This window comes from Aedes aegypti, chromosome 2, assembly GCF_002204515.2.
Source record: "Aedes aegypti strain LVP_AGWG chromosome 2, AaegL5.0 Primary Assembly, whole genome shotgun sequence".
Lineage (NCBI taxonomy): Eukaryota > Metazoa > Arthropoda > Insecta > Diptera > Culicidae > Aedes > Aedes aegypti.
Genome location: NC_035108.1, coordinates 251014728 through 251040493, shown reverse-complemented (window position 1 = coordinate 251040493; position 25766 = coordinate 251014728). Strand labels below are relative to the sequence as shown.

At 41.6% G+C, this 25766-nt stretch overlaps 1 protein-coding gene across 2 annotated transcripts in view; it reads right to left on the bottom strand.

Moving 5' to 3' along the window:
• Positions 1-3761: 3761 nt before the first annotated feature.
• LOC5569504 (tribbles homolog 2) overlaps positions 3762-25766 on the bottom strand; it is a 183402-nt gene continuing 161397 nt past the window's right edge. For both annotated transcript variants that reach the window (XM_001658539.2, XM_021844790.1), the window contains exon 6: positions 3762-5981. In XM_001658539.2, coding sequence (XP_001658589.2) covers positions 5597-5981 — 385 coding nt within the window. In that variant the 3' untranslated portion in view covers positions 3762-5596. The remainder of the gene's footprint in view (positions 5982-25766) is intronic.

The window sequence follows — 25766 nt, the reverse complement described above, 5'->3', positions numbered from 1 at the left end:
CTCATAGCGATCATCAATCGATTCGCTATAGTATAATACCAGGCGGGCGGAGGGCAGTGCGATGTAACTCGACCCAAACCCGAGGATAAAAAACAGCGCGCTTCGACGGCGAAGTATTCACTGAAGCCCTGAGGCGCGAACGGAACACTCTGGACCTAAACGGTGAAGAGCTAGTTGCTGTGATATCACGAGCGTATAATGCTCCCATGCCGAGAAAAGCCCCTCCTAGAGAGAACAGGCCGCCGGTGTACTGGTGGTGCGAATCAATTCCAAATCTTCGAGCAATCTGCCTTCGGGCTAGACGAAGAATGCAACGCGCACGCACAGGAGCACAGAGAGAAGAACGCGGTGCAGCATTCAGAGAGGCAAAGTTGGCTCTCAAAAAGGAAATCAAGAGTCGAAAGCGGGCATGCTTTGATAGTCTATACGAGAGTGCCAATTCTAGTCCGTGGGGTGACGCCTACAGAGTGGTAATGGCTAAGACCAAAGGTGCCATAGCGCCCCAAGAGAAGTCGCTCGAGTTGCTGCGATCGATAATCGATGTACTCTTCCCGCACCATACCATAAGCCCATAGCCCCCAGCGCCGTATGCGGCAGATGAAGGAGAAGAAGTGGCGAGAGTGACGAATGAAGAAGTCGTGAAATCATTCGAGTCAAACAAGGCACCGGGACCCGATGGTATCCCGAATGTTGCCTTAAAAGCGGCAGTGAACGCGGATCCAGACATGTTCAGAACCACGATACAACGCTGCATTGATCAAAGAATCTTCCCGGATGTATGGAAGCGACAGAAATTGGTGCTACTACCAAAGGCGAGGAATCCACCGATGACCCGTCAGCGTATAGACCGTATAGACCTAAATTATTGGAGATTGGAGAGGTTGATTCTCAACAGGCTAGTACCGTATACGGAGAGTGCGGACGGCCTGTCCAACAACCAGTTTGGACTCAGAAAAGGTAAATCTACTCTGGACGCCATCCAGTCGGTCGTTCAGACAGCTGAGGTGGCAATCGAGCATAAAAGGAGCGACATCCGTTACTGCGCGGTTGTCACTCTGGATATGAAGAATGCGTTCAATAGCACAAGCTGGGAAGCAATAGAACACGCGCTTCACCGTCTCAAGGTACCGGTGCAGTTGTGTAAGCTTCTAGAAAGCTATTTTGATGGTAGGATTCTACTGTATGACACAGAGGAGGGGCAGAAAAGCGTTCGTATTACCGCAGGAGTATCTCAAGGTTCAATCCTGAGCCCGCTGTTATGGAATGCGATGTACGATGACGTACTGAGGCTGCCCCTTCCGACGGTTGTTAAGATTGTTGGCTTCGCCGACGATATCACCCTAGTGGTCTATGGTGAAACGATGGAGGAAGTAGAGTTGACAGCAGCGCACTCTATTTCCATAGCTGAGGAATGGATGAAGTTTAGGAAACTAGGACTGGCTCGTCACAAGATTCAAGTGGTGGTGGTCAACAACCGCAAGTCCGAGCAGCGGGCGCTTATCTCGGTAGGTGATTGCACCATAGAGTCCAAGCGATCCCTTAAGCATCTTGGGCTAATGATCGATGACAAACTCAGCTTCGCAAGCCTCGTTGAATATGCCTGTAAAAGGGCATCTACGGCTATAGCAGCGCTTTCGAGGATGATGTCTAACAGCTCTGCTGTAATTGCCAGCAAACGCAAGCTACTGGCAAGCGTGGCGCTATCCATACTAAGGTATGGAGCGCTTAGAACCATCAGAAACCTAAAGCGGTTGGAAAGCACGTACAGGATAATGTGCTTAAGAGTAGCAAGTGCATACCGGACGGTATCTAAAGAGGCCGTGTACATCATAGCCAGGATGACGCCAATCGAGCTCTTCATCAAGGAAGATGTTCAATGCTTCAACCAAAGGGGTACCAGGTGTCCGCGACACGTGTAAAGAGGAAACGCTCAGAAGCTGGCAGCAGGAATGGGATAACTGCACTAAGGGTAGATAGTAGAAGCATTAACCTAAGAATGCTAATGTCGCTGCTGTTCGTGTTACCAACATCTAGTTTGCCACGAACTGACAGCCTGAGTACCGGGCATCAAAGTGTCAAATTAATTATAAAAACATAAACAACGACAAGGCATTGAACAAACAATGAAAAACCATAATTAAAGGTAAGAATAATTAAAATCAGTTTTGTGACAACAGCGCTACTAGCGTTCTACTACTAATATTTCTATTGGGTAGATGGACCCATCGGCTAATACCAAATGTGTCAAATTGGTATAGTAGAAACCATGAGGAAGTGAACTTCCACCTGACGCAGTTTCTGTCAGGACATGGTTGCTATAGACAGGACCTGCATAGGTTCGGGCGCTCAGAATCTCCTGCGAGCCCCAATTGTGCTGGTGTGGAGGAAACAGCGGAGCATGTCATGTTCGATTGCCTCAAAGAATTGCTCAAGCACAGTGCATAGGCTTGTTTTAGTGGGTCGTCGTTGGTGAGTCATCCCCGCATTCCCTGAGTTACCTTCTCAGGGGATCTATTTGCAGATTTCCCACTTGTAAAAAAAAAACACTAACCGGTGGACAAATATTAATAAACCGAATCCGTACCTGAATGACCACCGCATGTCAGTCCTTGTGCTACTGAACAACTCTTCTGAGGCTGTGAACCGTTTCACCAACTCTTTCACTTTTAGTTAAAATTTGACAACTCGATAGTTATTTCCCCTCCGGTTAAAAATACCCCTGCTCTGGAGCATGGTTAAACTTGACAGTTAAGCCTTTGGTGTTTTCGAACGGAATGTGTTGCGGGCCATCTGCGGCGGAGAAGACGGAACGTGAAGAAGGCGGATGAACCATGAATTGCATCAGCTGATGGGAGAACCAACCATCGTCCACCTCGCAAAAATTGGGATGTTGCGGTGGGCCGGGCATGTCACCAGAATGTCGGATAACAACCCGGTGAAAATGATTCTCGAAAACAATCTCTGCAATTCGGCACAAGACGACGTGGTGCGTAGCGGGCAAGATGGGTCGAACAAATTGAGTACGATCTGCGCACCCTTCGCAGAATGCGTGGCTGGCGACAAGCAGTCATGGACCGAGACGTCTGCTACGTAGAGCTTTAGCCTGACCGGTAATTCAAAGTATGATAAGATAACTTGAAGAACCATCATCTGTTCATTGGTTTCACAACAGCGTGCGATTTATGATGAACGTGAACATGGTAGTCCGGCCAAATTAATAAAGTTGATATTTGCAAGCTGGTTTAAAATTAAGTTTTCGGATTGCAGTCGAGGTGTCAACCTATTTGGTGATGTGGCGATGGACAGATAGAAGATCTTACGCGCAGAGAAACTTCACTACCAGCACACGAGGGAGACAGCGAGGATATGCTTGATCATTATTTATACCAAAACAATGTACATGGTTGCCTGAAGAGATAGAGGTATGCCTAGTGATGTTGGTGCTGAGGTAGTGTTTGAAGTTGTTGAAGAGTTTGTTTATCTCACAACTATTCCATCAATGTTTCTCATGAAGTGTTGTAGCTCAAGGTCGGCATCTTCGTAGAAGATCCAAATACGCTGGCTGTACTGCAAAACTGGAGAAATACCACTCAAGACCGACGAGGATGGAGCTCTACTATACGCAATGGCTTGATGCTACGGTGTAGACATCGATTCACGAGATACGAGGTAGATAGATTGATAAAACAAATAAACACCTCAAATGTTATCGCATTATCACATTTGATTTCGGATATTCCAAGAACTTTATATCATATCGCTAATATTGTTAACGAATTAAGTTTATTCTCCTTCACATTCACAATTGCTAATTACGTTAATTTAGTTTGTGTGTATGTTCTATCTATCTATTGATTCACCTTATCATTCATTCCATCTAATCAAATACCACGGGCACCTGCTAAATCTAGTCATTACGCGTTTTTTTCGTTTGTTCCCTCCGCGCTTCTGGGGCGAAATTTAGCGGGCACACTTTTTTACTCAATAAAACTCTATCTATACTACGCATTAAAATCTACTTATTTAGGAAGAATTCAGGATTTCGAACGGAAGATTTGATTGGCTTGCTATTATGTAATAGGAAGTTGAAAAAGAAAAAAATAATCTTGGAAAATAAAAGAAACTTTAAAAATAATTCTCTTTGTTACATCACAAATTTTTAACTTTAGTTTGGAAAAGGGGATTCGGGGCACGAGATCCCACCTAGTATATCCTCTTTTCCGTATATAGGTAGTAACTCTCTATATGTACACAGCTTTCACTCGAAGGTGTCTAATATGGTGAGGCCTAAAAAAAGGAGACGACCGTTTTCGTTTCTATCACAAATTTTCTGTCCTGTTTGCTGCAGTTTTGTGAGGTCGAGGTTTTTCGTTTATTTTTTTCTGTATTAGAGCGAAGATTTTGTACTCAGGAAGACTGGTAACTCGTTCGATCGTCAGTTCAATAGTAAAGATGTAAATCAGAGGAAAGTGATTTACTGTTTTAGAAGTTAGCTCTTCTTTGACGAAGTTGCCAGTTATCCTGGTACAGGATTTTAAAGGCAACGGGGAAATTAGTTAAAAGGACCCAGATAGGAAATTTGAAATCGATAATTTTTGTTTGTGTATTGTGTGATTCTATTGTTTATTCTCTCATAAAAACGATTCTATCATATGTAAAAAAAACTTAAAACGTTTCGTAGGTTTCAGTCTGTTGCGTTATGCTCTATAAGGATGTTATTTAAAATAAGTTATTAAATTTACTGAATTCCATTTGCGGTGCAGTTCAATCGTTAACACAAGAAAATGAAGAATTAAACGAAGGAAAGGGCTTAGATTAATGAATTAAAGAGTACAATTTCGTTAGTACCAGAGTAGGGATGAAAGAGTTAAAATTGCACTGAAAATAGTATTGAAAGAAAGCGCAGAAGCAGTTTTTGGAAGCTTCCTATAGCATTGTGTTAGGCTCTACCGGTTTCGTTTTGCTTTGCGATTCAACAGTCGTGATAACGAATCCCTCTATGATGTATTTCATGGTAATTTTGTTCCAAAATTCAGTATGAAAAACAATTATCACAGAGAAATTTCTTTAACAAAACCACCTTTCACGTTTCCGGTTTGTAAAATTGATCAGTGAAAAAGCCTGATCATTCTTCGAGTCGCAATCGGTCGCGAGATTTGTACGATCATGGACAATGGACAATAATGGGGAGAAAAACTTTTTGCTCTTTTCGAAACCAGCTGAGATCATCGCTCACCGGTTGTCACTTACTTTGAACTAGCTATGACCAGTGGCATTTCTTTGTTTCAGAACGAGAAAAAAAACGAAAATATCCACAAATTCTCTGCAAATAAAAATAATTCGCGAGGATCAACGCGAGAGCTTCCCCTGTTTTGGCGATTTTCTAAAAATTAATAAATAAAACTCAATGCTCCTTAATTCGAAAGAAAAAAAAAACCTAAAAACTAATCGAACTTCTGTGCCAAAAAAGCAGAAGACTGAAAAATAAACAGTTGAAGAAATAAAGATAACGTAATTGCGTTCTTAAAACAAGTGCGTGCGACCCCTGAAGAAGGCCGACATTGTACGCGAAGAAATCGCGCAACTTTCACAGCCCTTAGACAACCTCGGCATCCTCGAAACGGCTGGCGTCCGTTCCGAACCGTCCCCCCGCCCTGTACACGGCATCGTCCTCGCTACTGATGGGATCGACCCACTCCGGAACGCATTGGTCGTCCGCTTGATGGGACGAGCCGGACGAACCCGAACGGCTACTGCTGCTGTTGCTGCTGCTCACGTAGGTCAACTGATCCCGGGTGTCGTCGTGCTGCAGCCACGGATGGTACAGGACGTCCTCCGAGGCTATCCGCTCCTCCGGTTCCCGCCGGAGCAGGGCACGAATCATGCAGCGGGCCTTCGACGAGAGGCAATCCGGCACGGTGAACTGACCGCGGCTGATCTTGGCGAATAGCGATGCATGCTCGGAGTCGTTGAATGGATATCTGGAATGGTGAAGAAAGAGACACATGTTTTAGAATAGAATGGTATAAACGCTAAAAAAGTGATCATGTTGGAAAATCATCATTTGTGGATGCTCGGACACTTTTTGTTTCAAATTTCTAAATTTATGAATTAGTTGAGAAAAAAAAAACAAAATATAATATCAAATATTTCAATAATAAATTGATTGCACAGTTGATTAATGATCAAGTTGTAGGCAATTCTCGCCTAAGGAATCTTGCTGTTATAAGGCTTTGGCGTTTTGAAGTTTACATGTAGGCCGACGAAACACGTGTTAGATGTACAAATTGAAACTGCGAAAAGAAACCACGTGCTCCTTTGGGGATCGAACCCACGACTCCCTATTCGCAAGATGGGCGCTTCAACCTACAAGCTGCGGAGCCCCTTGAGAGACCCCGACGCTCGAAGGCGTGGGGCGCAGCGAGCTAGGTGGATTGACCAGGTGCTCCAGGACCTGGAGAGCGTGGGTCACAGTCGAGGATGGAGAGCAGCGGCCATGAACCGAGTGAATTGGCGAAATATTGTTGGCGAGGCTTTATCAAGATGTAAAGCCATTTAGATTAGATAATTGGAGTCGGTTACTTTGACTGAGGTTTTGGAATACCGAAAAAGACATTAAAATAAAAATTATCGCCGTTTGTAATTGAATGGCAAATATTATCATGTTTTATTTGATATTGGTGAATGATGCTAGACTAGACTCTCTGAAAAAAATAATGAAAATATGTTTTTCGATTTTCTACATTTTTTTAGCTTACTGACTGTTTCGGTAGTCCGAAAACCAGTAATTTTCACCAAATAGATTGAGTGTGTTTTTTAATATAATTTTTGCACTTCTAGCCAAGCTAGAAACTTTAACCTAACCCGGCTATCTGGGGAGCACATGGATGCTGTGCTTCTGACTGAACGGTCTATTAATCCACGGTCTACTGCGGAATGCGGATGCACGTCTCGAGTGTGGTTTTCTGCCGGTAACAGTGAAAAAAGTGGAATACAACTCTGTACCACGCCACTTTTCTTTGGCTTGGGCTACAAATCCGATGTCCCCCTGGAACTACCTCATGGTATTAATTCAGGGGGCGGAGGGCTTGTTGATGCCTCTCACCTTTCGTCACCTCTTGCTCTATTCGATCTGGCTGCAATTTGTCTCTTCAACGTCTCGCACATTTTGGGACCGGCCACACGCATGGGCCATATAAGACTTTGTTCGATATATACTACTGTGTTTGTTATTGCGCTTGACTCCATTATTCTGCTCGTCATGCTTTACGAGCGGACCGGTTGGATGCCGAGGTTGGTCGTGCGATTCCGGTTAAGGGGTGACTTCCGGTTCGTAAGCGCCCCGACAACCCAAAGCCGTGGTCGCTACTACTCGGCGTAGTTCCCGACGGTGAAACTAGCCTACCCCGACGGAGGAATATCTCCCGAAACCGGCAACGTAACGCGTTGTTCTTACTCCGTTGTTGACTGGTAGAGTACTGAATTCGGCCCAGCGATTCCGGTTGGAGCATGGCTTCCGGTTCACTGGCGCTAAGACGACTCAAGCCGGTGATACGCTCGTAGTACTCAGAATAGCCTCCGACGGTGGATCTATCCTACTCCGACGAAGATTTCCCCGGCGGCGGAAGATCTTCCGAACCGATGCTATCCGGGCAGATGCCGAGATCGGTCCTGCGATTCCGGTGGAGGGAAACTACCGATGCTTATCATTGCGTTTACCACACCTTCTACGCTGAAGTACTCACCAAAAGCAGCCGCCACCTTGTTTCGTACTATGTTGAACCTCGTGCAGTCGAAAACAACATGTTCTGGCGTTTCTTCAATCTCCATACACTCAGGACAAAATGGTGAAGACGCATGGCCGAATCGATGCAGATACTGCTTGAAGCAGCCGTGTGAGGTGGAAGACCACTTCTCCGTGCCCCCTGTTCACCCAGGCCGACAGATTCGGGATGAGTCTGTGGGTTCGCCTTCTTTTCTTGGAGGCATCCCAGTCTTGCTGCCATTTAGCCAGGGAACGAATTCTTGCCAACTTCCTCGCCTGTCTGGTTTCTCATTGCAAATAGCATTCGATGTTTTCGGACAGGATGATGCAGATCGGGATCATCCCAGCGATTACGCATGTCGCCTCCGACGATATAGTGCTGTACGCGCTCACCGCTCGCATGGTGATGAGTTGGAACGCGTTGTTTCTTCTTCTTTCTAGCGTTGCGTCCCCACTGGGACAGAGCCTGCTTCTCAGCTTAGTGTTCTTATAAGCACTTCCACAGTTATTCACTGAGAGCTTGCTATGCCACTGACCATTTTTGCATGCGTATATCGTGTGGCAGGTACGAAGATACTCTATGCCCTGGGAAGTCGAAAAAATTTCCAACCCGAAAAGATCCTCGACCGGTGGGATTCGAACCCACGAACCTCAGCTTGGTCATGCTGAATAGCTGCGCGTTTACCGCTACGGCTATCTGGGCCCCTAACGCGTTGTTTAACTTATCTTGATTACACTTGGTCTGCAACGTCGCGCCCCAGACTGGCACACTGTATCATAGTAGCGATGTTGATATGCCAGCCAGAAGACGCCTTTTACTGCTTCTAGAACCACCTATATTGAGCATAATTCTTGTGAGCGCATTGCTTGCCTTCATCGCTTTCTCGCATGCATAATCGACATTACTGTTGAGGTTCAGTCGATCGTCTAGCATTACGCCCAGGTGTTTCAGCTTTCGCTGTGATGCTATAGCATGCCCCCGACTGTGATCTCGCCGTGCATGACCGCTTTACAGTTGCTAACGAATAGCACCTCCGTTTTGTGATGGGCTATCTTCAGCTTGACTCCCTCCATCCAATCTTCGACCAGACCAATTACCTCCGTTGCCAGCGATAGGACCCCGTCGTACATCGCATTCCACAGCGTTGGACCCAGTATGGAACCTTGTGGAACTCCAGCCTTTATTCTTAACACCTTCGGGCCGGCGTCGGTTTCACACTTCAGCACTCGGTTTTGAAAGTAGCTCTTCAAAATCTGACACAAGTAGTCGGGAACTCGCATTCTGTGCAGCGCTTTGACAATGGCCTCCAAACTGGCGCTGTTGAACGCGTTCTTCACATTTATCGTGATGTATCAATGCTTTCTCGGCCCTCTCCTGCACCGTTCGAATAGCATCCACCGTCGACCTTCCTTTTCGGAATCCAAACTGCCTTTCTGATAGTCCGTTCTCGCTCTCTGTGCATTTCATCACCCTGTTGAGGATAACCCATGCCAAGAGTTTACCGAGTGTATCCAGAAAACATATAGGTCTATATGATCCTGAATCCCCGGGCGGTTTTCCTGGCTTCGGCAACAGTACCAGTTTGTGAATTTTCCATATTTCTAGACCTTCGTCCAGGCATTTTTGCATAACCTTCCTTAGCATATCTGGATACGTAAGGAAGGTTGCTTTAAATGCTTCGTTGGGGATTCCGTTCGGACACGGGGCCTTGTTCAGCTTTAGCCCTTTCACCGCTGCTATAAGCTCATCGTTAGGGGCCTTCCTTAGCCGAGTGGTTAGAGTCTGCGGCTACAAAGCAAAACCATGCTGAAGGTGTCTGGGTTCGATTCCCGGTCGGTCCAGAATCTTTTCGTAATGGAAATTTCCTTGACTTCCCTGGGCATAAAGTATCATCGTACTTGCCACACGATATACGAATGCGAAAATGGCAATTTAGGCAAAGAAAGCTGTCAGTTAATAACTGTGTAAGTACTCTTAGAACACTACGCTGAGTAGCCGGCTCTGTCCCAGTGCAGTGGAGACGTCAATGCCAAGAAGGAGAAAAAGCTCATCGTTGGAGATCTGATGAGCTTCGACATTTCATACCTCAATGCAGTTAGACTTGCTCAGCTTAATCTTACGTTTGAAGGCCGCTGTGGCTTGCTGGTACATAATTCTCCGTTCTTCTCGGACTTCCTCGTGTCTCGCTCATTGATAACGTCTCCTGGCTTCAAGACAAGCGGCGCGACGAGTGCACAGTACTTCCGTGGCTTCCGTTTTCTCGGCATTGTTATGCCACACGCCCTGCTCCACCGCATCGAGATACGGGATATCGTTGTCCACACGAAGTGCTTCGACGAGAAGGTACTAGTCAACGTCTTCCACTACTGTACGATAGTCGTGTTTCTCGGCGTTGCCGCGCAGTCCCGTCGTCCAATGGTATAGCGTATTGCCTGGTGATCGTTATGGGTATGTGATTGAGTGTGTGTATTTTATCATATGAAAACCCTGTTTCAAAACTTTTTGAGAATGATTCTAAAAATACAATTATGAGTTATAAGTACTCGATATACAAATAAATGTAAAGAAAAGCTTCGTTGAACTTCTTGATTATCAAAAAGCTTATACATTACTTGCGCAACGTTTCTAACGAACCTATCTATCATTGAGAGGCTCTCTTTGTTAACTTTCTCTTTAATCAATAACTGAGTCACATTAACCTTCTCTGCTGCGTTTTCTGTTGCGTTATTTGTAGTGGGCAAAATCAAAAATGCAAAACATGAGCTCAATTAGGTAAAAAGCTAAGAGTCATGTTTCTAGATCTAGGTTTAATAATACATTTTCTTGCAAATGTGATCCAAATGAGAACATAAGAATGTAAAAGAATCGTAAGAAAAGCCGTTTTAGAGCGAAAAAAACATCGCATGCAAGGGCTTTTAGCGCATTTTTGGATCAATAAACGATGTGAATTTCCAACGATTATTGAACACTCTAGTAATCAATCTCAGCTAAAATAGCGCTGGATCGTATCCTTAATAGATCTCAGATAAAACAGCACTAAAGTTGTGGTGTAGATGTGGAGTTGAGGGCTTAGTGTAACGTGGTTTAAAGCAAATCCTAACGATTTTTTCAGCAAGACGAAAAGAACTTTTGCACAAGAAAAAGATCTTTCTACTTCCTTCACACTTTTTGGTTAAGACATAGTCCTCGATTTCAAGTGTATAACTTGCGAAAGATATTAACCCTCTAATACCCAACCCCGCCTTTAAACGGGGTACACTTTGGAATTTTGTGTATTTTTTCGTAGCTCGGAAATCAATATTATTTTATTTTTGGCTTAAACCTTGACTCATAACACGCATGTAAGAAAAGTTTTTTATGAATTCTGAAACTTTTTTGTATTTTTGAAAATTGTTTGAAAAATTGTATTCTTATATAGGTAACCTATAAATGCCCGGGGTTAATTTAACGTGTAATATGAAAAATCATACCTTTTATATTTTTTTATGATCGACCTATCACAAAAAAAGAGCCTGGTGGTATCAAAATAATTTCAAACCTGTTTTTCCGTTAGTTACACGGAAAATAAAATACGCTCCGAAGAAAAAATTGAAAATTTAATATTTTTAAAAGTACCGCAAAAATTTAAATTTTTATTATTGTCAAAAATCAACAACCAGAAAAGGTTTCAAGAAAAAAGCTAGGGATGTTCAAAAAAAAAATTATAAAAATCAAAAACCAAAATTCAAAAATTCACGAATAAAAAAAAATTGCCCAGAACGTGTTTAGAACGATTTTAGATAACGAAAAATAATATTTAAATCGAAAATAAAAATTTGGGTATTAGAGGGTTAAAAATAATGACATAGTTCCACGAGAAGCGTCCGAACTACCACCATAACATATTGATTTGTTTTCCCATGAAAACAAACTTCCGAATGCATTTCCCCTTAGATCTGGGCTCAGATAAGCGTCCCACTACTCACTACTAGCCATCATATTTCATTCCAACGTCCCCGATTGATTAGAACGAGTCGAAACAGTTTTGCTATGTTGTAGGTCAAGGAGTGCTAGAAACGTTCTCAAAGAGGTGCATAATGCTGGTGTTTATCCTCAGCAGTAGAAGGAAAAGGCAAAGGGATCAATACGACGATGAGGGTGGTAAACTGGGTCAATGGCGTCAACGTTTGGGAACGGATGAAGGGTGGAGGATTGAACTCTCATTTTATTGACGTAGGACTACGTCTTTGCTAAGCTTATAATGATGATAAGTCACCCCCAGCCTTTTTCATGTTAGAATTACATCCCTACTGGAAATGATTACTGCATGGCTTGATGTTCTAAAAGCACTTTTAACAGAATTACATAATTAACAGAAAGCTGTTTATGTTAATTATGTATTTGAATATCGTTCGATGATAATACTTTTGACCAGATTTAGACCAAAAAGATCTTATACAAATCCGCCATATCATAGAATACAACTCATCGCACATTGCAACTAAGCTTTCTAATGGTTCCAGTTTTATTTGAGATTGTCTGAAAAAATCGTACATACATCTTGTAGTTATTACAGTTTGATTAGGTGATTATCAATCTAAAAAACGTTGCTAGATGATTTTCGCAAAAGTTTTTTTCAAACCAACTATTATCCCACAACCATCCTGTTGTAGTGGAAGCAGGTTTTGACCATGATAGGATCACGCCATGTACAAGAATAAAGGAACTGCAAGTATCCTTGCGCCAACAGGAAACCGCGACTGCAGCAGATGATCGGTTTCCGTTCAAACTCTCCTCGCCACTCCTGAGATGCAATCCGAGAAACAGATTAACACAATGTACTACGAGCGGAAATTCCGGATATGATCAGAATGGGATCAATTTTCCTACACTAGTGTATGCCTGCTCGAAACCGAAGACATGCAGAGCAAGTTGGTGCGGAGAACAGATGAAATTTATGCACATGGTGCTCGTTCTCCTCTTGGATCGTCGACTGATCGTTCGGTGTATAGGAGGATGGATCGAGACGAACGAAAGGATAATGGGAGAGAGACCAGTCAGTTCTTTCTGCAGTTGCTGCTTCTTTCTGCGTACCTATTCTTCAGATTCTGCCTGGGCCGTTTTCCTGGAGAAAGAGAACCGAATCATTTATTTTGTTTTTTAAAGTTTCCACCTGCCGTCTGTCGTATTTTGGGAGTTGTTTCTCCGCTGTCATATGTTTTGCTTCGTTTTCGCGTGTGCAGATGTCCTGTCGTCGTTTCGAGATGTTTTGTTTTGTTCTGCGATTCATACGGGAGAGTAAGGTAAGGTTGGGTTTACACAGTGGACCCAAAACATGTACTTCTTCATTTTATAATCTTTGGATGTATTTTTTTGGAGAAAAATCGAAGGCAGATTCAGTTTGCTAGAGCCACCTATGCATATGACAAGCATATGACTTAATTACTTAAGGTGGCCGTGAAAATGCAGAGGTATTCTTGCAGAAAGGTCGATCCAACTGACAATCTTTTCACATTCCGGTGAACATAAGGTATGTACTATTCCTCAACTGCAGAAATTCATCGTGTGCGCGGTCTGCTACAAAGTCGATGTCCTTATACCAGTTCTTAGGTCATACTAAGCATTAGCATTAGTATTAAGCATACTTAAGAAAGATGCAGAGAACTCTAAGACCTCTCATACAGGTTAGGTGTTACGGGATGTTTTGGAATGTTGATGGAAAGGGTAGTGCCATAGGATACGATTGGTAGACGTTCTGGCCGACAAATGGTTAATATTTACGCATTGTGATCATGCGCTGCTGATCAGAACAAGCTCACCAAATTCTTTTTTCCAAACTCCTCTGCAATCCGTCGCTTTTCACATTCCATTTTTCAATCAACACGCTGGAGAGGAACACTATAGAACTTGGTTTAATGATCGAAAAGTTAGAGTGAAAAAAGTACAGTACTACACTTGGTAAAATTATTATTATTATTATAGCTTTATTAAGGAGATTTTCAGCCCTAGGCTGGTTCATCTCCGTACTTGGTAAAAAACGAATGCCAGTTCTTAGGTTATACTTCGCCTTGACATCAATAAACAGATAGCGAGTCTGCAAATTGTTTTCCTAGAATACATCACGGTCCAGTAGCGTAGCTCGGGGGTGCGGTGGGTGCGGTCCGCACCGGGCCCCGAGCTCATAGGGGCCCCAAAATTGCAGTGCGGATTTCTCATAGTATTGAAAGTTCGACCTAGCTTATAGGAAATTGACAATTCGTATGATCCCAAACTAAAAATTTGTATAATAAGCACAGGTTTTGGAGGAGATTTGGATTAGCTATGTATAGGGGCCCCTTGATTATCCCTTTTTTTCAATACTTTAGGGCTAGATTTAGAACCAGCAGAGGGGCCCAGGGGGATCGTCACTTCGGGCCCCCACATTTTAGGGGCCTCCACAAATATTTGTTATTTTCCTTGTTGTTGTTCAATCAATTGGGCGCATGAAAGAACTGAGCCTTCGAAAAGGGCCACGTTCAGCTAAACCTCATATGGGAACTTAAGTAGGCTCAGATACTTTTTTTAAATGTCGCTAATCACGGCTTTGGATTTATAAAAAATTACTTCATGAATTTTGATTTTCAATTAAATGAACCTTCATTTGTTGGCCTTCAGAAATCTGGAGCGTTGGTGAGCTTTGAGCTTGAGGTAATCAAAATTCCTTATTTTGTTATCATCCAAAAATACTTATCAAAAATCATCTGAATTTATTCTCGGGTGGCCTTAAATAATAATTCAGGATATTTCTTTAAAAAATTCGCCTGGTAATTTATATGAAATTATGCCATGAATTTTACCACCTGTTTTGTTGATCTTATTTTGAGATTCCTCCAAGGTTTCGTTTTAAAAAAGGGGAGATTCTTTCAAGAATTCGTTTAGAAATTTCAGGATTTTTTGCAGAAATTTTTATTAGATTTCTTCAGAATAAACATTAGCAACAAATTCAGGGATCTTTTTCCAGTGCTTTCATGTAAAGAACATTATGTGCGATGCTACCTGAAATGTTTCAATTAATTTCTGAAAGAATTGCTTCGGGCGTAAAACCGCTATAAAATAGCTAGTAATACTCGATTTGACATTCCGATATGGACGGCTTTTAAAAAAAAAAATGCCTCAGAGATTCCGACAATGATTACCCTGATTTGTTTCAACGATGCTTGAAGATTGCATACAAGAATCGTTCTAGGAATTTATCAAGGTTTCAAGCAAGAATTTCATTGAGGGGACTTCTCAACATTTACCCCTGAAAACCACTGAAGGGATTTCTTGGCGTACCCTTGGTCAAGTCCGGCATTTTCCCAAGTATTCCTTTACCAATGCAATGACTCCAGGGATTCTTCCACGAATTATACCTTTTCAAATATACCCCTTGAGATTTATCTGAGGACTTTTTTCTGGTATTCATTTTAGAAGTTTGCGAGAATTTCTCAGATTATTGGAAATCTTTTTGGGTTCGTCCTTAATTTTTCACTGGGAGCCCTTCTTGAATTTGTTCATTACCACAGGATGTCCGTAAATTACAAAACAACAAAATATGTGAAAGATTAACTCTCATTTAAAACAATAAATAATCTATGTAGATATATGGTTTTTTATACATCTATGAAATCGCGAAAGATACAATGATTGATAATTTCAAAATCAAAGCTTCTTACTGAGATAATTCAATTTAAATTTATTAGAGGCGTTTTCTTCTGAGGGGCGCTAGCCATATTAGATATAATTTCTATAAGATGAATTCAAATATTCTATTTATTTTTGAAATTATCTACAGAATATTGGCTTTAAGATTGACTGGAAACAGAAAATTATTCAGTTCAAACCCATTCAGTTCGAAGGGCATTTCCCTTCCATCATAAAGCTCGAAAAACGGCGTTCGTTAAGACAGTCCAACGCCATTGGGATGGATTTCACAAATATTTGACATCAAAAATTGATCAAATTTGTTGCTTGAGAATATAATATTACACCATGTAGGAATGCTCAATGTATCTATTTCGGTTGCATAGAGGCATGTCTTCAAATTTAGTACGGATAATATGCGGATTAGAGTGGTTCAAAAAATCGTTTTTGCTCCACACCGCTAATTCGATTCTAGATCAAATTCTGAATATTCTCCCAAAATTTGAGCTCATTTGGATGAAAACTGAGACTGCACAAGCCCTTTAAAGTTTATATGGGAATTACTATGGGAAAAGCAACCAATTCATTCAATTGGTCATAGTATTTGCCCATGTGCTCTTGGAGATTAGAACAACGCTGATACTGTGAGATACATTCATCAGCTACAACTTTGCAGAAGACCGTTTTTGAATCGGACGCCCCAGTAATTAGTTATAGATTTTTGAATGAGTTGTAAAACTTTGGCTATAATGATTGGGCTGCTCTTCAGGCATCACTGGATATATGCAGTAAAACATAGTAGCCATGATTTGTGCGTGCTATCTTTCGCGTCAGGTGCAGCAATGTTGCCTGTTCAGAAGTTAAATGAGCACTGCTGAAGAATTTGTGACTGGATATAAATTAATAACTAATTACTGAGGCGTCCGATTTGAAAACGGTCTTCGGCAAAGTTGTAGGTGATGAATGTATCTCACAGTATCAGCGTAGTTTTAATCTCCAAGAGCACATGGGCAAATACTATGACCAATTGAATGAATTGGTTGCTTTTCCCATAGTAATTCCCATATAAACTTTAAAGGGCTTGTGCAGTCTCAGTTTTCATCCAAATGAGCTCAAATTTTGGGAGGACACTTAGAATTTGATCTAGAATCGAAATAGCGGTGTGGAGCAAAAACGATTTTTTGAACCACTTTAATGCGGATACCCTGTACGAGAAGTTCTTCAAGTGATAAAATCAAAAATTTCCCCAGTAACTTCTGCCAGTTTTTTTTTATCAAGAATTCTTTCAAATATTCCTGCAAAATGTCTTCTAAGACTTCTTTTACAAGGACTTTTTTATCCAAGAATTTAGAGAATTTCGGTAGAGTTCCAGCAGTTTCAAAAGCTCCAGAGTTTCACCTCAATCTGTCCATGTTTTTTCTTCAAGGGCGATCCATCAACTACGTAAAACAATTTTAGGGATTTTTCACCTCCGTCTCAAATATAAATTGTATGGCGCGTAAGAAATCTTCCGCCATAACCCCTTACGTTATTAATGGTTTGCGCCCAAGGTATATTCTTAAAATTTCTCTTAGGGTACTTCTATGAACTTTGCTGGAAGTTCGTCATAAAAAACACATAAAAAATCAAGCATATTATCTTGATTGCCTCTTGGATCTGCACAAAAAACCACAACAAAGAATTTATCAGTGGTTTGCGCAATACTAGAATTTGTCCAGTGATTGCAACATGTATTTACCTATGAATTGTTCCAATTTTTTCACGAGTTTTCAAAGAAATCAAACAGTAATAATCGTATACATACTACTAAATACCGTACAACATACAGGAAGGTATCCAAGAATATCTTTAAATATCTTTTTAAATAGAAACATATAGAAGCTTTTGAAGCAATCGCTTTATAAACACTTAAATTATTTCGTAACCTCAGCAAAATGAATAGCCGAGAATCCAACAGCTGAGAATTTGGTAATTTTCAGTACAGAATCTCGGTTATTAGTTTACTCACAGTATTGGACAAAACATTTGCAACTTTTTCGATTTTCCATACAAAATGACCAACTTTGGTAAGCTAGATCTCTGTTATTTATGGACCGATTCGAATGAAACTTTCACAGAACATCAGATATAACTTGAATTTTAACATATACTTTTGAATATTTTTTCCAATCACGAGTTTATGAGTAATAACGATTTGACTAAAGTGTAATTTTCGACGAAAAATTCAAATCTTTTTATCTCAAAGTCTGATAACCCTACACAAAAACTGTCTTCAACAATTTTTTTCATCTCGTCAAAATCTACAACTTTGCTGAAGATACCATGAAGCTATTCCTTCAATATGTTTAGTTATGACAATTATAAAAAATCGTTAAAAAATTCACTTTAGTCAAACCGTTACTGCTTTTCAACTTGTGATTGGAAAAATCACTCAAAAATATATGTTAAAATTCAAGTTATGTCTGATGTTCTGTGAAAATTTCATTTAAATCGGTCCATTAATAACTGAGATATAGTTTATCAAAGTTAGTAATTTTGTATGGAAAATCGAAAAAGTTGCAAATGTTTTGTCCAATACTGTATATTTCCGCAATCCAAGTTTTTTATCGAGGTTTCGGCAATCGCTATCAATATTCGGTAAACATTTACGAGATCTCGGTAAAAAATATATTTTTTTAGGTTCCACAAGACGTAGCAACAAAAAGTATTTCTTTGCGGAAATTATTTTTTGAGCTTTTAATCACGATTTATCTTAACAAATACTGAAGGTACGTGTGAACTCGCTAATAAAAGACATATTTTGCAAACCTCTTTACGAGCAAATCTACCTCCGCACCGGGCCCCCAAAACTCTAGCTACGCCACTCACGGACAAGTCAAAGGTTCAGCATTTGATCCGTTGATATAATTATAAATTACGGGACTCCGTGTGACAAAGAGAATACTAGAAATGCACACAACTTACATTCAATTTGCTCTTCTAATCATAGGGAAACAGTGCGTAATTGATAGAAAAGGGCAAAGCCCACTGTAGTTTGTTCTACCATGAGTAACAATCAGTTGATTGGCAGTAAGCTGATGTTGAGTCGAACGAACAGAAATCAAGCGTGTGCTAGAATAAGGGCGTAAGCCGCATGATCGATTTCTCTTCATCGATCCTCTCTTCTGTGAATAAAAGTGACAATATGCGCGTTTGGTAGCATTTTTTCACTTCAGACCGCTTGACAGCGATGCAATCTTGCGTCCCGAGCTGAAAAAATGCTGACAAACTTGCATCTTGTCACCTTTATTGGCAGAAGAGAGGATCGATGAAGAGAAATTGATCATGAGACTTACGCCCTTATTCAAGCACACGCTTGAAATATAAGTTGTAGAACGCTAGTGCGTTGTTAGTGCTAGTGTTTAATGCGATGTGAGAATGTTTTATTTTGGTTAAAAACATTGATTTGACACTTTTAGACCTGGTACTCAGAGCTGGTTGGTCACACGAACCGTCTCTCTATTATCATTCAAAGGCTAATGTTTCTATTGTCAAACAATGGGGCTCTGCACAAAAATGTACCTCTCTCTTTCACTCTTCCATGAAACTTGTAAACAACAAGGCCAGTAAAAGTCAAAATCCCATACAAAATCAAAACAGTGCAGAGGCCTATACTGCGCTGTTACGGGAGAGGTCTACTGTGCAGGGAGATCGAGGTTTTTCAGCCAGCAGCCTGCATTTCAACTTTCTCGAATATTTTCAATAGAGTACGGTGCAGCATTTTGGGCAGCTACTCACTACCTGAGAGAGACGCGCGAAGAGGAAAAATATCAACGTCATATGCAGCCCAGATTCCGCTGTCACGAAACGTCAAATGCAGCCCATCGTTTTTATGGCTGAAAAAGTGAAAAGTATTGTATTCAAAATAAACTATTATTAAATAGCTCAGTCAGCGGAGCATTTTTTCCAAAGATGCTTATAAATTTAAACATAAGACTAGTTATTAATAATGTCTGCTACGTTTCCTGGCAAGAAATTTCGCTCAAAATGCCGTTTATGCTTCGGCGTGATGCAAACGCAATTGTTTTTTGCTGGGATGGTCACGTGAAAGCTTGAACGGTTTGCGCAAGATTGATGTACACAATGAGTGGAATAAGAAAAAAAACTCAGCAATCGCAGAAAAAGAAGACCGACTCCGCGAGTCTCGTCTCAGCTCACTACCATGCAGCAACGTCGGGTACGTGGGACGGAGTCGACAGAACGATTGGTTCGACGAGGAGTGCCAGGAAGTTTTGGAGGAGAAGAATGCAGCGCGGGCGGTCATGCTGCAGCAAGGGACCCGGCAGAACGTGGAACGCTAAAAACGGTAACGGCAAAAGCAGACCCGCCTCTTTTGGGAGAAAAAACGCCGCCTGGAGGAGACGGAGTGCGAGGAGATGGAACACCTGTGCCGAAGTTCTATAAGAAGCTCAACGCATCCCGTAACGGCTTCGTGCCGCGAGCCGAGATGTGCAGAGATAAGGATGGGAGCATTCTGACGGACGAGCGTGAGGTGATCGAAAGGTGGAAGCAGCACTTCAACGAGCACCTGAATGACGCTGAGAGCACAGGCAATGAAGGACGGGACAACGGAGGAAATGCCTTCGTTAGTACTGCGGAAGATGGGAACCAACCAGCTCCCACTTTGAGGGAGATTAAGGATGCCATTCACCAGTTCAAGAACAATAAATCTGCTGGTAAGGATGGTATCGGAGCTGAACTCATAAAGATGGGTCCGGAGAGGCTGGCCATTTGTCTGTACCGGCTGATAGGCACAATCTGGGAAACAGAATAGCTACCGGAGGAGTGGAAGGAAGGGGTAATATGCCCCATCTACAAGAAAGGCGACAAGTTAGATTGTGAGAAAATTCGAGCGATTACCATTCTAAATGCAGCCTACAAAGTATTATCCCAGATCATCTTCCGTCGTCTGCCACCTATAGTAAACGAGTTCGTGGGAAGTTATCAAGCCAGCTTCGTTGACGGCCGATCGACAACGGACCAGATCTTTACTGTACGACAAATCCTCCAAAAATGTCGTGAATACCAGGTCCCAACGCATCAACTTTTCATCGATTTCAAGGCGGGTATGCGACCGCGTAGAGCTATGGAAAATCATGGACGAGAACAGCTTTCCCGGGAAGCTCACGAGACTGACAAGAGCGACGATGGAAGGTGTGCAAAATTGTGTGAAGGTTTCAGGCGAACACTCCAGTTCGTTTGGATCCCACCGGGGACTACGACAAGGTGATGGACTTTCGTGCCTGTTGTTCAATATTGCGCTAGAAGGTGTTATGCGAAGAGCCGGGCTCAACAGCCGGGGTACGATTTTTACGAAATCCAGTCAATTTGTTTGCTTCGCGGATGATATAGACATCGTCGGCCGAACATTTGAAAAGGTGGCAGACCTGTACACCCGCCTGAAACGCGAGGCAGCAAAAGTTGGACTGGTGGTGAATGCGTCCAAGACAAAGTACATGCTAGCTGGTGGGGCCGATCGCGACAGGGCTCGCCTAGGTAGCAGTGTTATGGTAGACGGGGATACTTTCGAGGTGGTCGACGAGTTCATCTACCTTGGATCCTTGCTGACGGCTGACAATAACGTTAGCCGTGAAATACGGAGGCGCATCATCAGTGGAAGTCGGGCCTACTATGGCCTCCAGAAAAAGCTGCGGTCAAAAAAGATTCACGCCCGCAACAAATGTACCATGTACAAAACGCTCATAAGGCCGGTAGTCCTCTACGGGCATGAAATGTGGACGATGCTCGAGGAGGACCTGCAAGCACTTGGAGTCTTCGAACGTCGGGTGCTTAGGACGATCTTCGGCGGTGTGCAGGAGAACGGTATGTGGCGGCGAAGGATGAACCACGAGCTCGCTCAACTCTACGGCGAACCCAGTATCCAGAAGGTGACCAAAGCTGGAAGGATACGATGAGCAGGGCATGTTGCAAGATGCCGGACAGCAACCCTGCAAAGATGGTGTTCGCTTCGGATTCGGTTGATACAAGAAGGCGTGGAGCGCAGCGAGCTAGGTGGGCGGATCAAGTGCGTATCGATTTGGCGAGCGTGGGGCAGAACCGAGGATGGAGAGATGCGGCCACGAACCGAGTATTGTGGCGTGAAATTGTTGATTCAGTGTTATCTGTGTAGATGTTAACTAAATAAATGAATAAATGAAGTGTCAACTGGTTTTGAAAGTGCCCTGATTTCTGTTTTTCACAATTTGATGAGATGTAAGTGTTCTATTATTAAAGTTATAAGCTAACAGGTAAAAATGGTAAAACAACATTAACCAACCAAAGCTTTTACCATTCGCATCAAGCGTAATTTAACTGAGTTTTGAACACTTTAACCATTAACATGATCGTTCAGATTTTTTTCTGGACCCAGTTCTTTAACGGAAATGGTTTTGCTGCTCAATTCAAATCAAAAAATAACGTCACACTTAGCAAGGGATTTTGATTGTGTGACAAACAATACCACTCTAGCCGTATAACTGCACAGCGTAACAAAAATGACATTTTTGCGTGTCTCAAGGATCAAATTATGTGTCTCTAGTAGATTTGGTGTTGCTGAATCTGATGCCATTCTCAGAAATGTTCCACCACGTCACAATTTTTAGCTACAGGTCGCCAAAGTTGTATAAAACATTGGTTTTATCGATGTTTATCTAACATTCAAAGTATGATAAAATTTGGTTGAAATTTCCTGATTAAATTTATATTAAACCGTTTTTTTAACATGCTTGCCATGTTTTATTTAATTTTGGTTTCGATAAATTCACTATACAAAATGGCCGTAAAAATGTACATGGAGAGTCAGTCCTGGAAGGATCATCGAAGTATCTTCAAACCATGGCGAGACCTTTTTAAACTTAATTAATTCCTTCAGATTTACCTGAATTAGAACGGTAACAAAGTCGATTTCCAGGTTACCATAGGCCGGATATTGAACCAAGCCCACTATGTACAGCTGTTATAGGGCTACTCAACAATTGTATATTATCTTCCTAGTTCATTTATTGGATACCTGGATAAATATATTGGGTATTATGTGGTGACTGATGCCACAATAAAACTAATGAATTTATTGCAGTGGCAAGTATCAGGACGATTTGGAGAACAAAATATAACAAAATCAATCTTAGATTCAATGCTTATCTTTCAACAGTGAGTATACGAAAAAGGGAAATACAAGACTATCCTATTGAACATAACAGCGCGTTTGTAGATTGTTATCGCATTCTAAATCATACGAGCACTGGAACTGATAAATTCCCCGAAACCATGCAAAGGCACGCTTATGAATAAATTAACCCACCACGGGAAGAACGAAGCCTTGTGCACCTTTCTTCTATTGGAAATGAACATTTTCATACATCAAAGGATCGTTTATTATAAACCAATTTTCGGACATTACAGCTTTACCCATCTCAAGTTTTTATTTCCTTCGTTTCGTTCAATAATCGAGTTGGGTTTCACTTTTTCAAACCTCTCTCTCTATTCCCTAAAGTTTCTTAAGAAAGCAAGCAATCCAAGCTCAAGTTGAAAACTTTAGAGCCTCACAAAAAAACATATTATCATCGATATTAATTATCCCTCCCGATATGTTTTTCTCCTGTTTCCCTACTGTTGCCGAATGGCCAAATGATGAAAGGACCCTCAAGCTGTTTTCCCAAAGGGTTCGAAAGCTGACCATCACAGCAGCAGAAGAAGCAGCTTGCCAGCCACGCTTACTGGGTGCTGCCTCTAGAAAACCGATCCTGCAAGAACTCACCTCAGCACACGAAGAAGATGGGTTCGTCCTCATTTAAGCAACGCTATCATTCTTATGGACAAGGATTCAAAACTGCGCGAAAACGAAGATTGGACGCCACGCTACGCCGACAGGAACGAGTTTAGAAACCTGACAGCAGGGCTGGGAGCGACTGGGTGCTTACTTATGGATATTCCACTAAACAGCTTCGAGCTTTATTGTCTTGAACAAGATGTGTTAGAGTAACTACTGGAAAAATGGGTGGAAAAATCAAGGAATAGCATTTTGGGAACATCCCTGTACTGGTTAGGTATTTCGAATCAGAATTCACTGCAAGGAGAAGAAAAGTAGTAACTTCAGAGACCATTTGGATAAAATGCGACTTATTAGACCACGCATTATAAATAGGCTAGTCGTAGAGACCAAGCCTCTAAAGAGAGACCCGCTACCAGCCCTGCGAAAGTGCACCAAACTCAAGAAAACGAAGAGAGCAAGAAGTGGAAAACGTTTTTGGCAGCAGGTGCACGCGCGCTCATAATTATATGGCTTTGGGGTCCCAGAACTCCCCAAAAAAAAAAATTATTGCATATCCGACGATGCTTTGTGCGGTGCATAGGGAAATGAAGCTTTGCCGCCAAACCAATGGGGGAATAAAAGGGTTAGGGCAAGGATGATGCTTTCTGGGCAAGTTGCGATGCATTTTTGGCCCGGTTCAGGATCTCGGACTTGGGAAACCAGTTCCGATGATGATGGTCGTAAAATAGCCGGGGTCTGTCGAGACACACGCAACAGCTCCGGCGAAAAGCGTTCAGAAAACGGCAGCTGTTCTAATTTGAGTTGCATTTTATGGTTCCAATTTGAATTTTTAAACTTGAAGGTTCAATCTGTGAGTTTTTGAGGATCAACGTTGAAGGAAAACAACTCTTACAGCATAAGTAAGACAAGTTCTTCAACATGTTTTAGCTTTCTGATTTGAAAGTCCTACACTGTTAAAATTATTGAAGATTACACGTAATGTAACCTACATCTAATGAAATACTGTAATTACTTTTATTGTTACCTATTATTTATCTTAATTAAAGTAGCTTTTCGCCCGTGGCTAGTTGGCTATAATTTACTTTCAATAAAATACTATATGCTAACATTGAAATGTATTCACGTGCTAGCCAGACGATATACGAATTTTGGCAAGCAAGCACTTAGGTCATAACTGTGGAAGTGCTCATAAGAACAGTAAGCTGAGAAGCAAGCTCAGCCTCAGGTAAAGGACGTACTGCCAAGAAACAGAAGAAGTAGAACAGGATATAACACATAACTACTCGACTGATAAATGCCAGACTTAGTCTAAACAGAATTCTAATGATAATCTGTCCTTACTTTTCGTAGTCAGTCTTACAGGATTCATCGGCTTTCTAATCGTATTGTGGGGTATGAGCTGTTAAAGAAGATGTCTCACCAAAGTTTTGGTAAGATGCAAAGATTGTCTTCACCAAGCTTCTAATCTATAACGGTCATTTTGGGTTTATCTCCCTATTCCCTACCAAAACATATCAATTAGCCAAACTTTCATGAAATCTGTCCTCGTCTAGTTCACCATTGTTATCGTTCTACGTACTTTATTGCCTTTATAGAAACTTAGGACGCCTTTGTTATCTTCTTGTCCGAAACAGATACCTGCTATATGTAGACATGCAAATATTTGCCGAACACAAAGGTGCAACTAATCCGAAACCGTTACAAATCAACCAAGAAAGAGAACATCCACCACCAGCGATCGTCTGAATATTACCTGTCATCGCCCAGACAAATTCATTTCTTTCAGCTGCCCCAAAAGTGACCGACAACGAAACAGGTCAAAAGAGGCTACTGAACTGACTCGAAGTCGAGGGTGCTACCTGTTTCGATAATTGATGATCCACGATTAGCGCTGGGTTTTCGATTTCGGGATCAAAATTATTGCATCCCGCGCTGACTGTCCCGCTTGGAGAGGAGCGAACGTGTCCAATAGGGTGCGACCCATCTTTCGAAAGTTAGAAAAATCAAGGGTTCGTGTGCTCATCTGAATTCAAATCACATAACAAGAATATCCTCAAAGTTTGAGCCAAACATATTAAGAGTTGAAATGGCGCGAGCGTCTTGAAGGTGCATTTTGAAGTTATAAAACACAGTACCCGTCCGATTTTGGCAACATGCCGAAAAATTTCATGTCGTCAAAATCGAACCGTGCCAAAATAGATTGGTAGTTTTTATTATAACTTTTATCATCGTAATAATGACCACGACTTTACCTATTTTGAACATGGTAGCCCGACCAGTGGATTACAACAAAATTATAGCACAATGATATCAAGATTTGTTACAAATAACAAATTTTGTTTCATTTTTGTAAGAAGCACTTTGAGTTGATGGAGGAAATTATAACATAATTGAAACAAAATCAGTTATAATAACAAAGGCTGTTTCAAATTTGTTTCAATTCAAAACATAGGTATTCATAACACAATTTGTGATAACAAATCGAGAGCAATTGGTTATAAAAAAATTTGTTCTAATTTTGTTATGGAAAATAACAAAATGAGTTATAT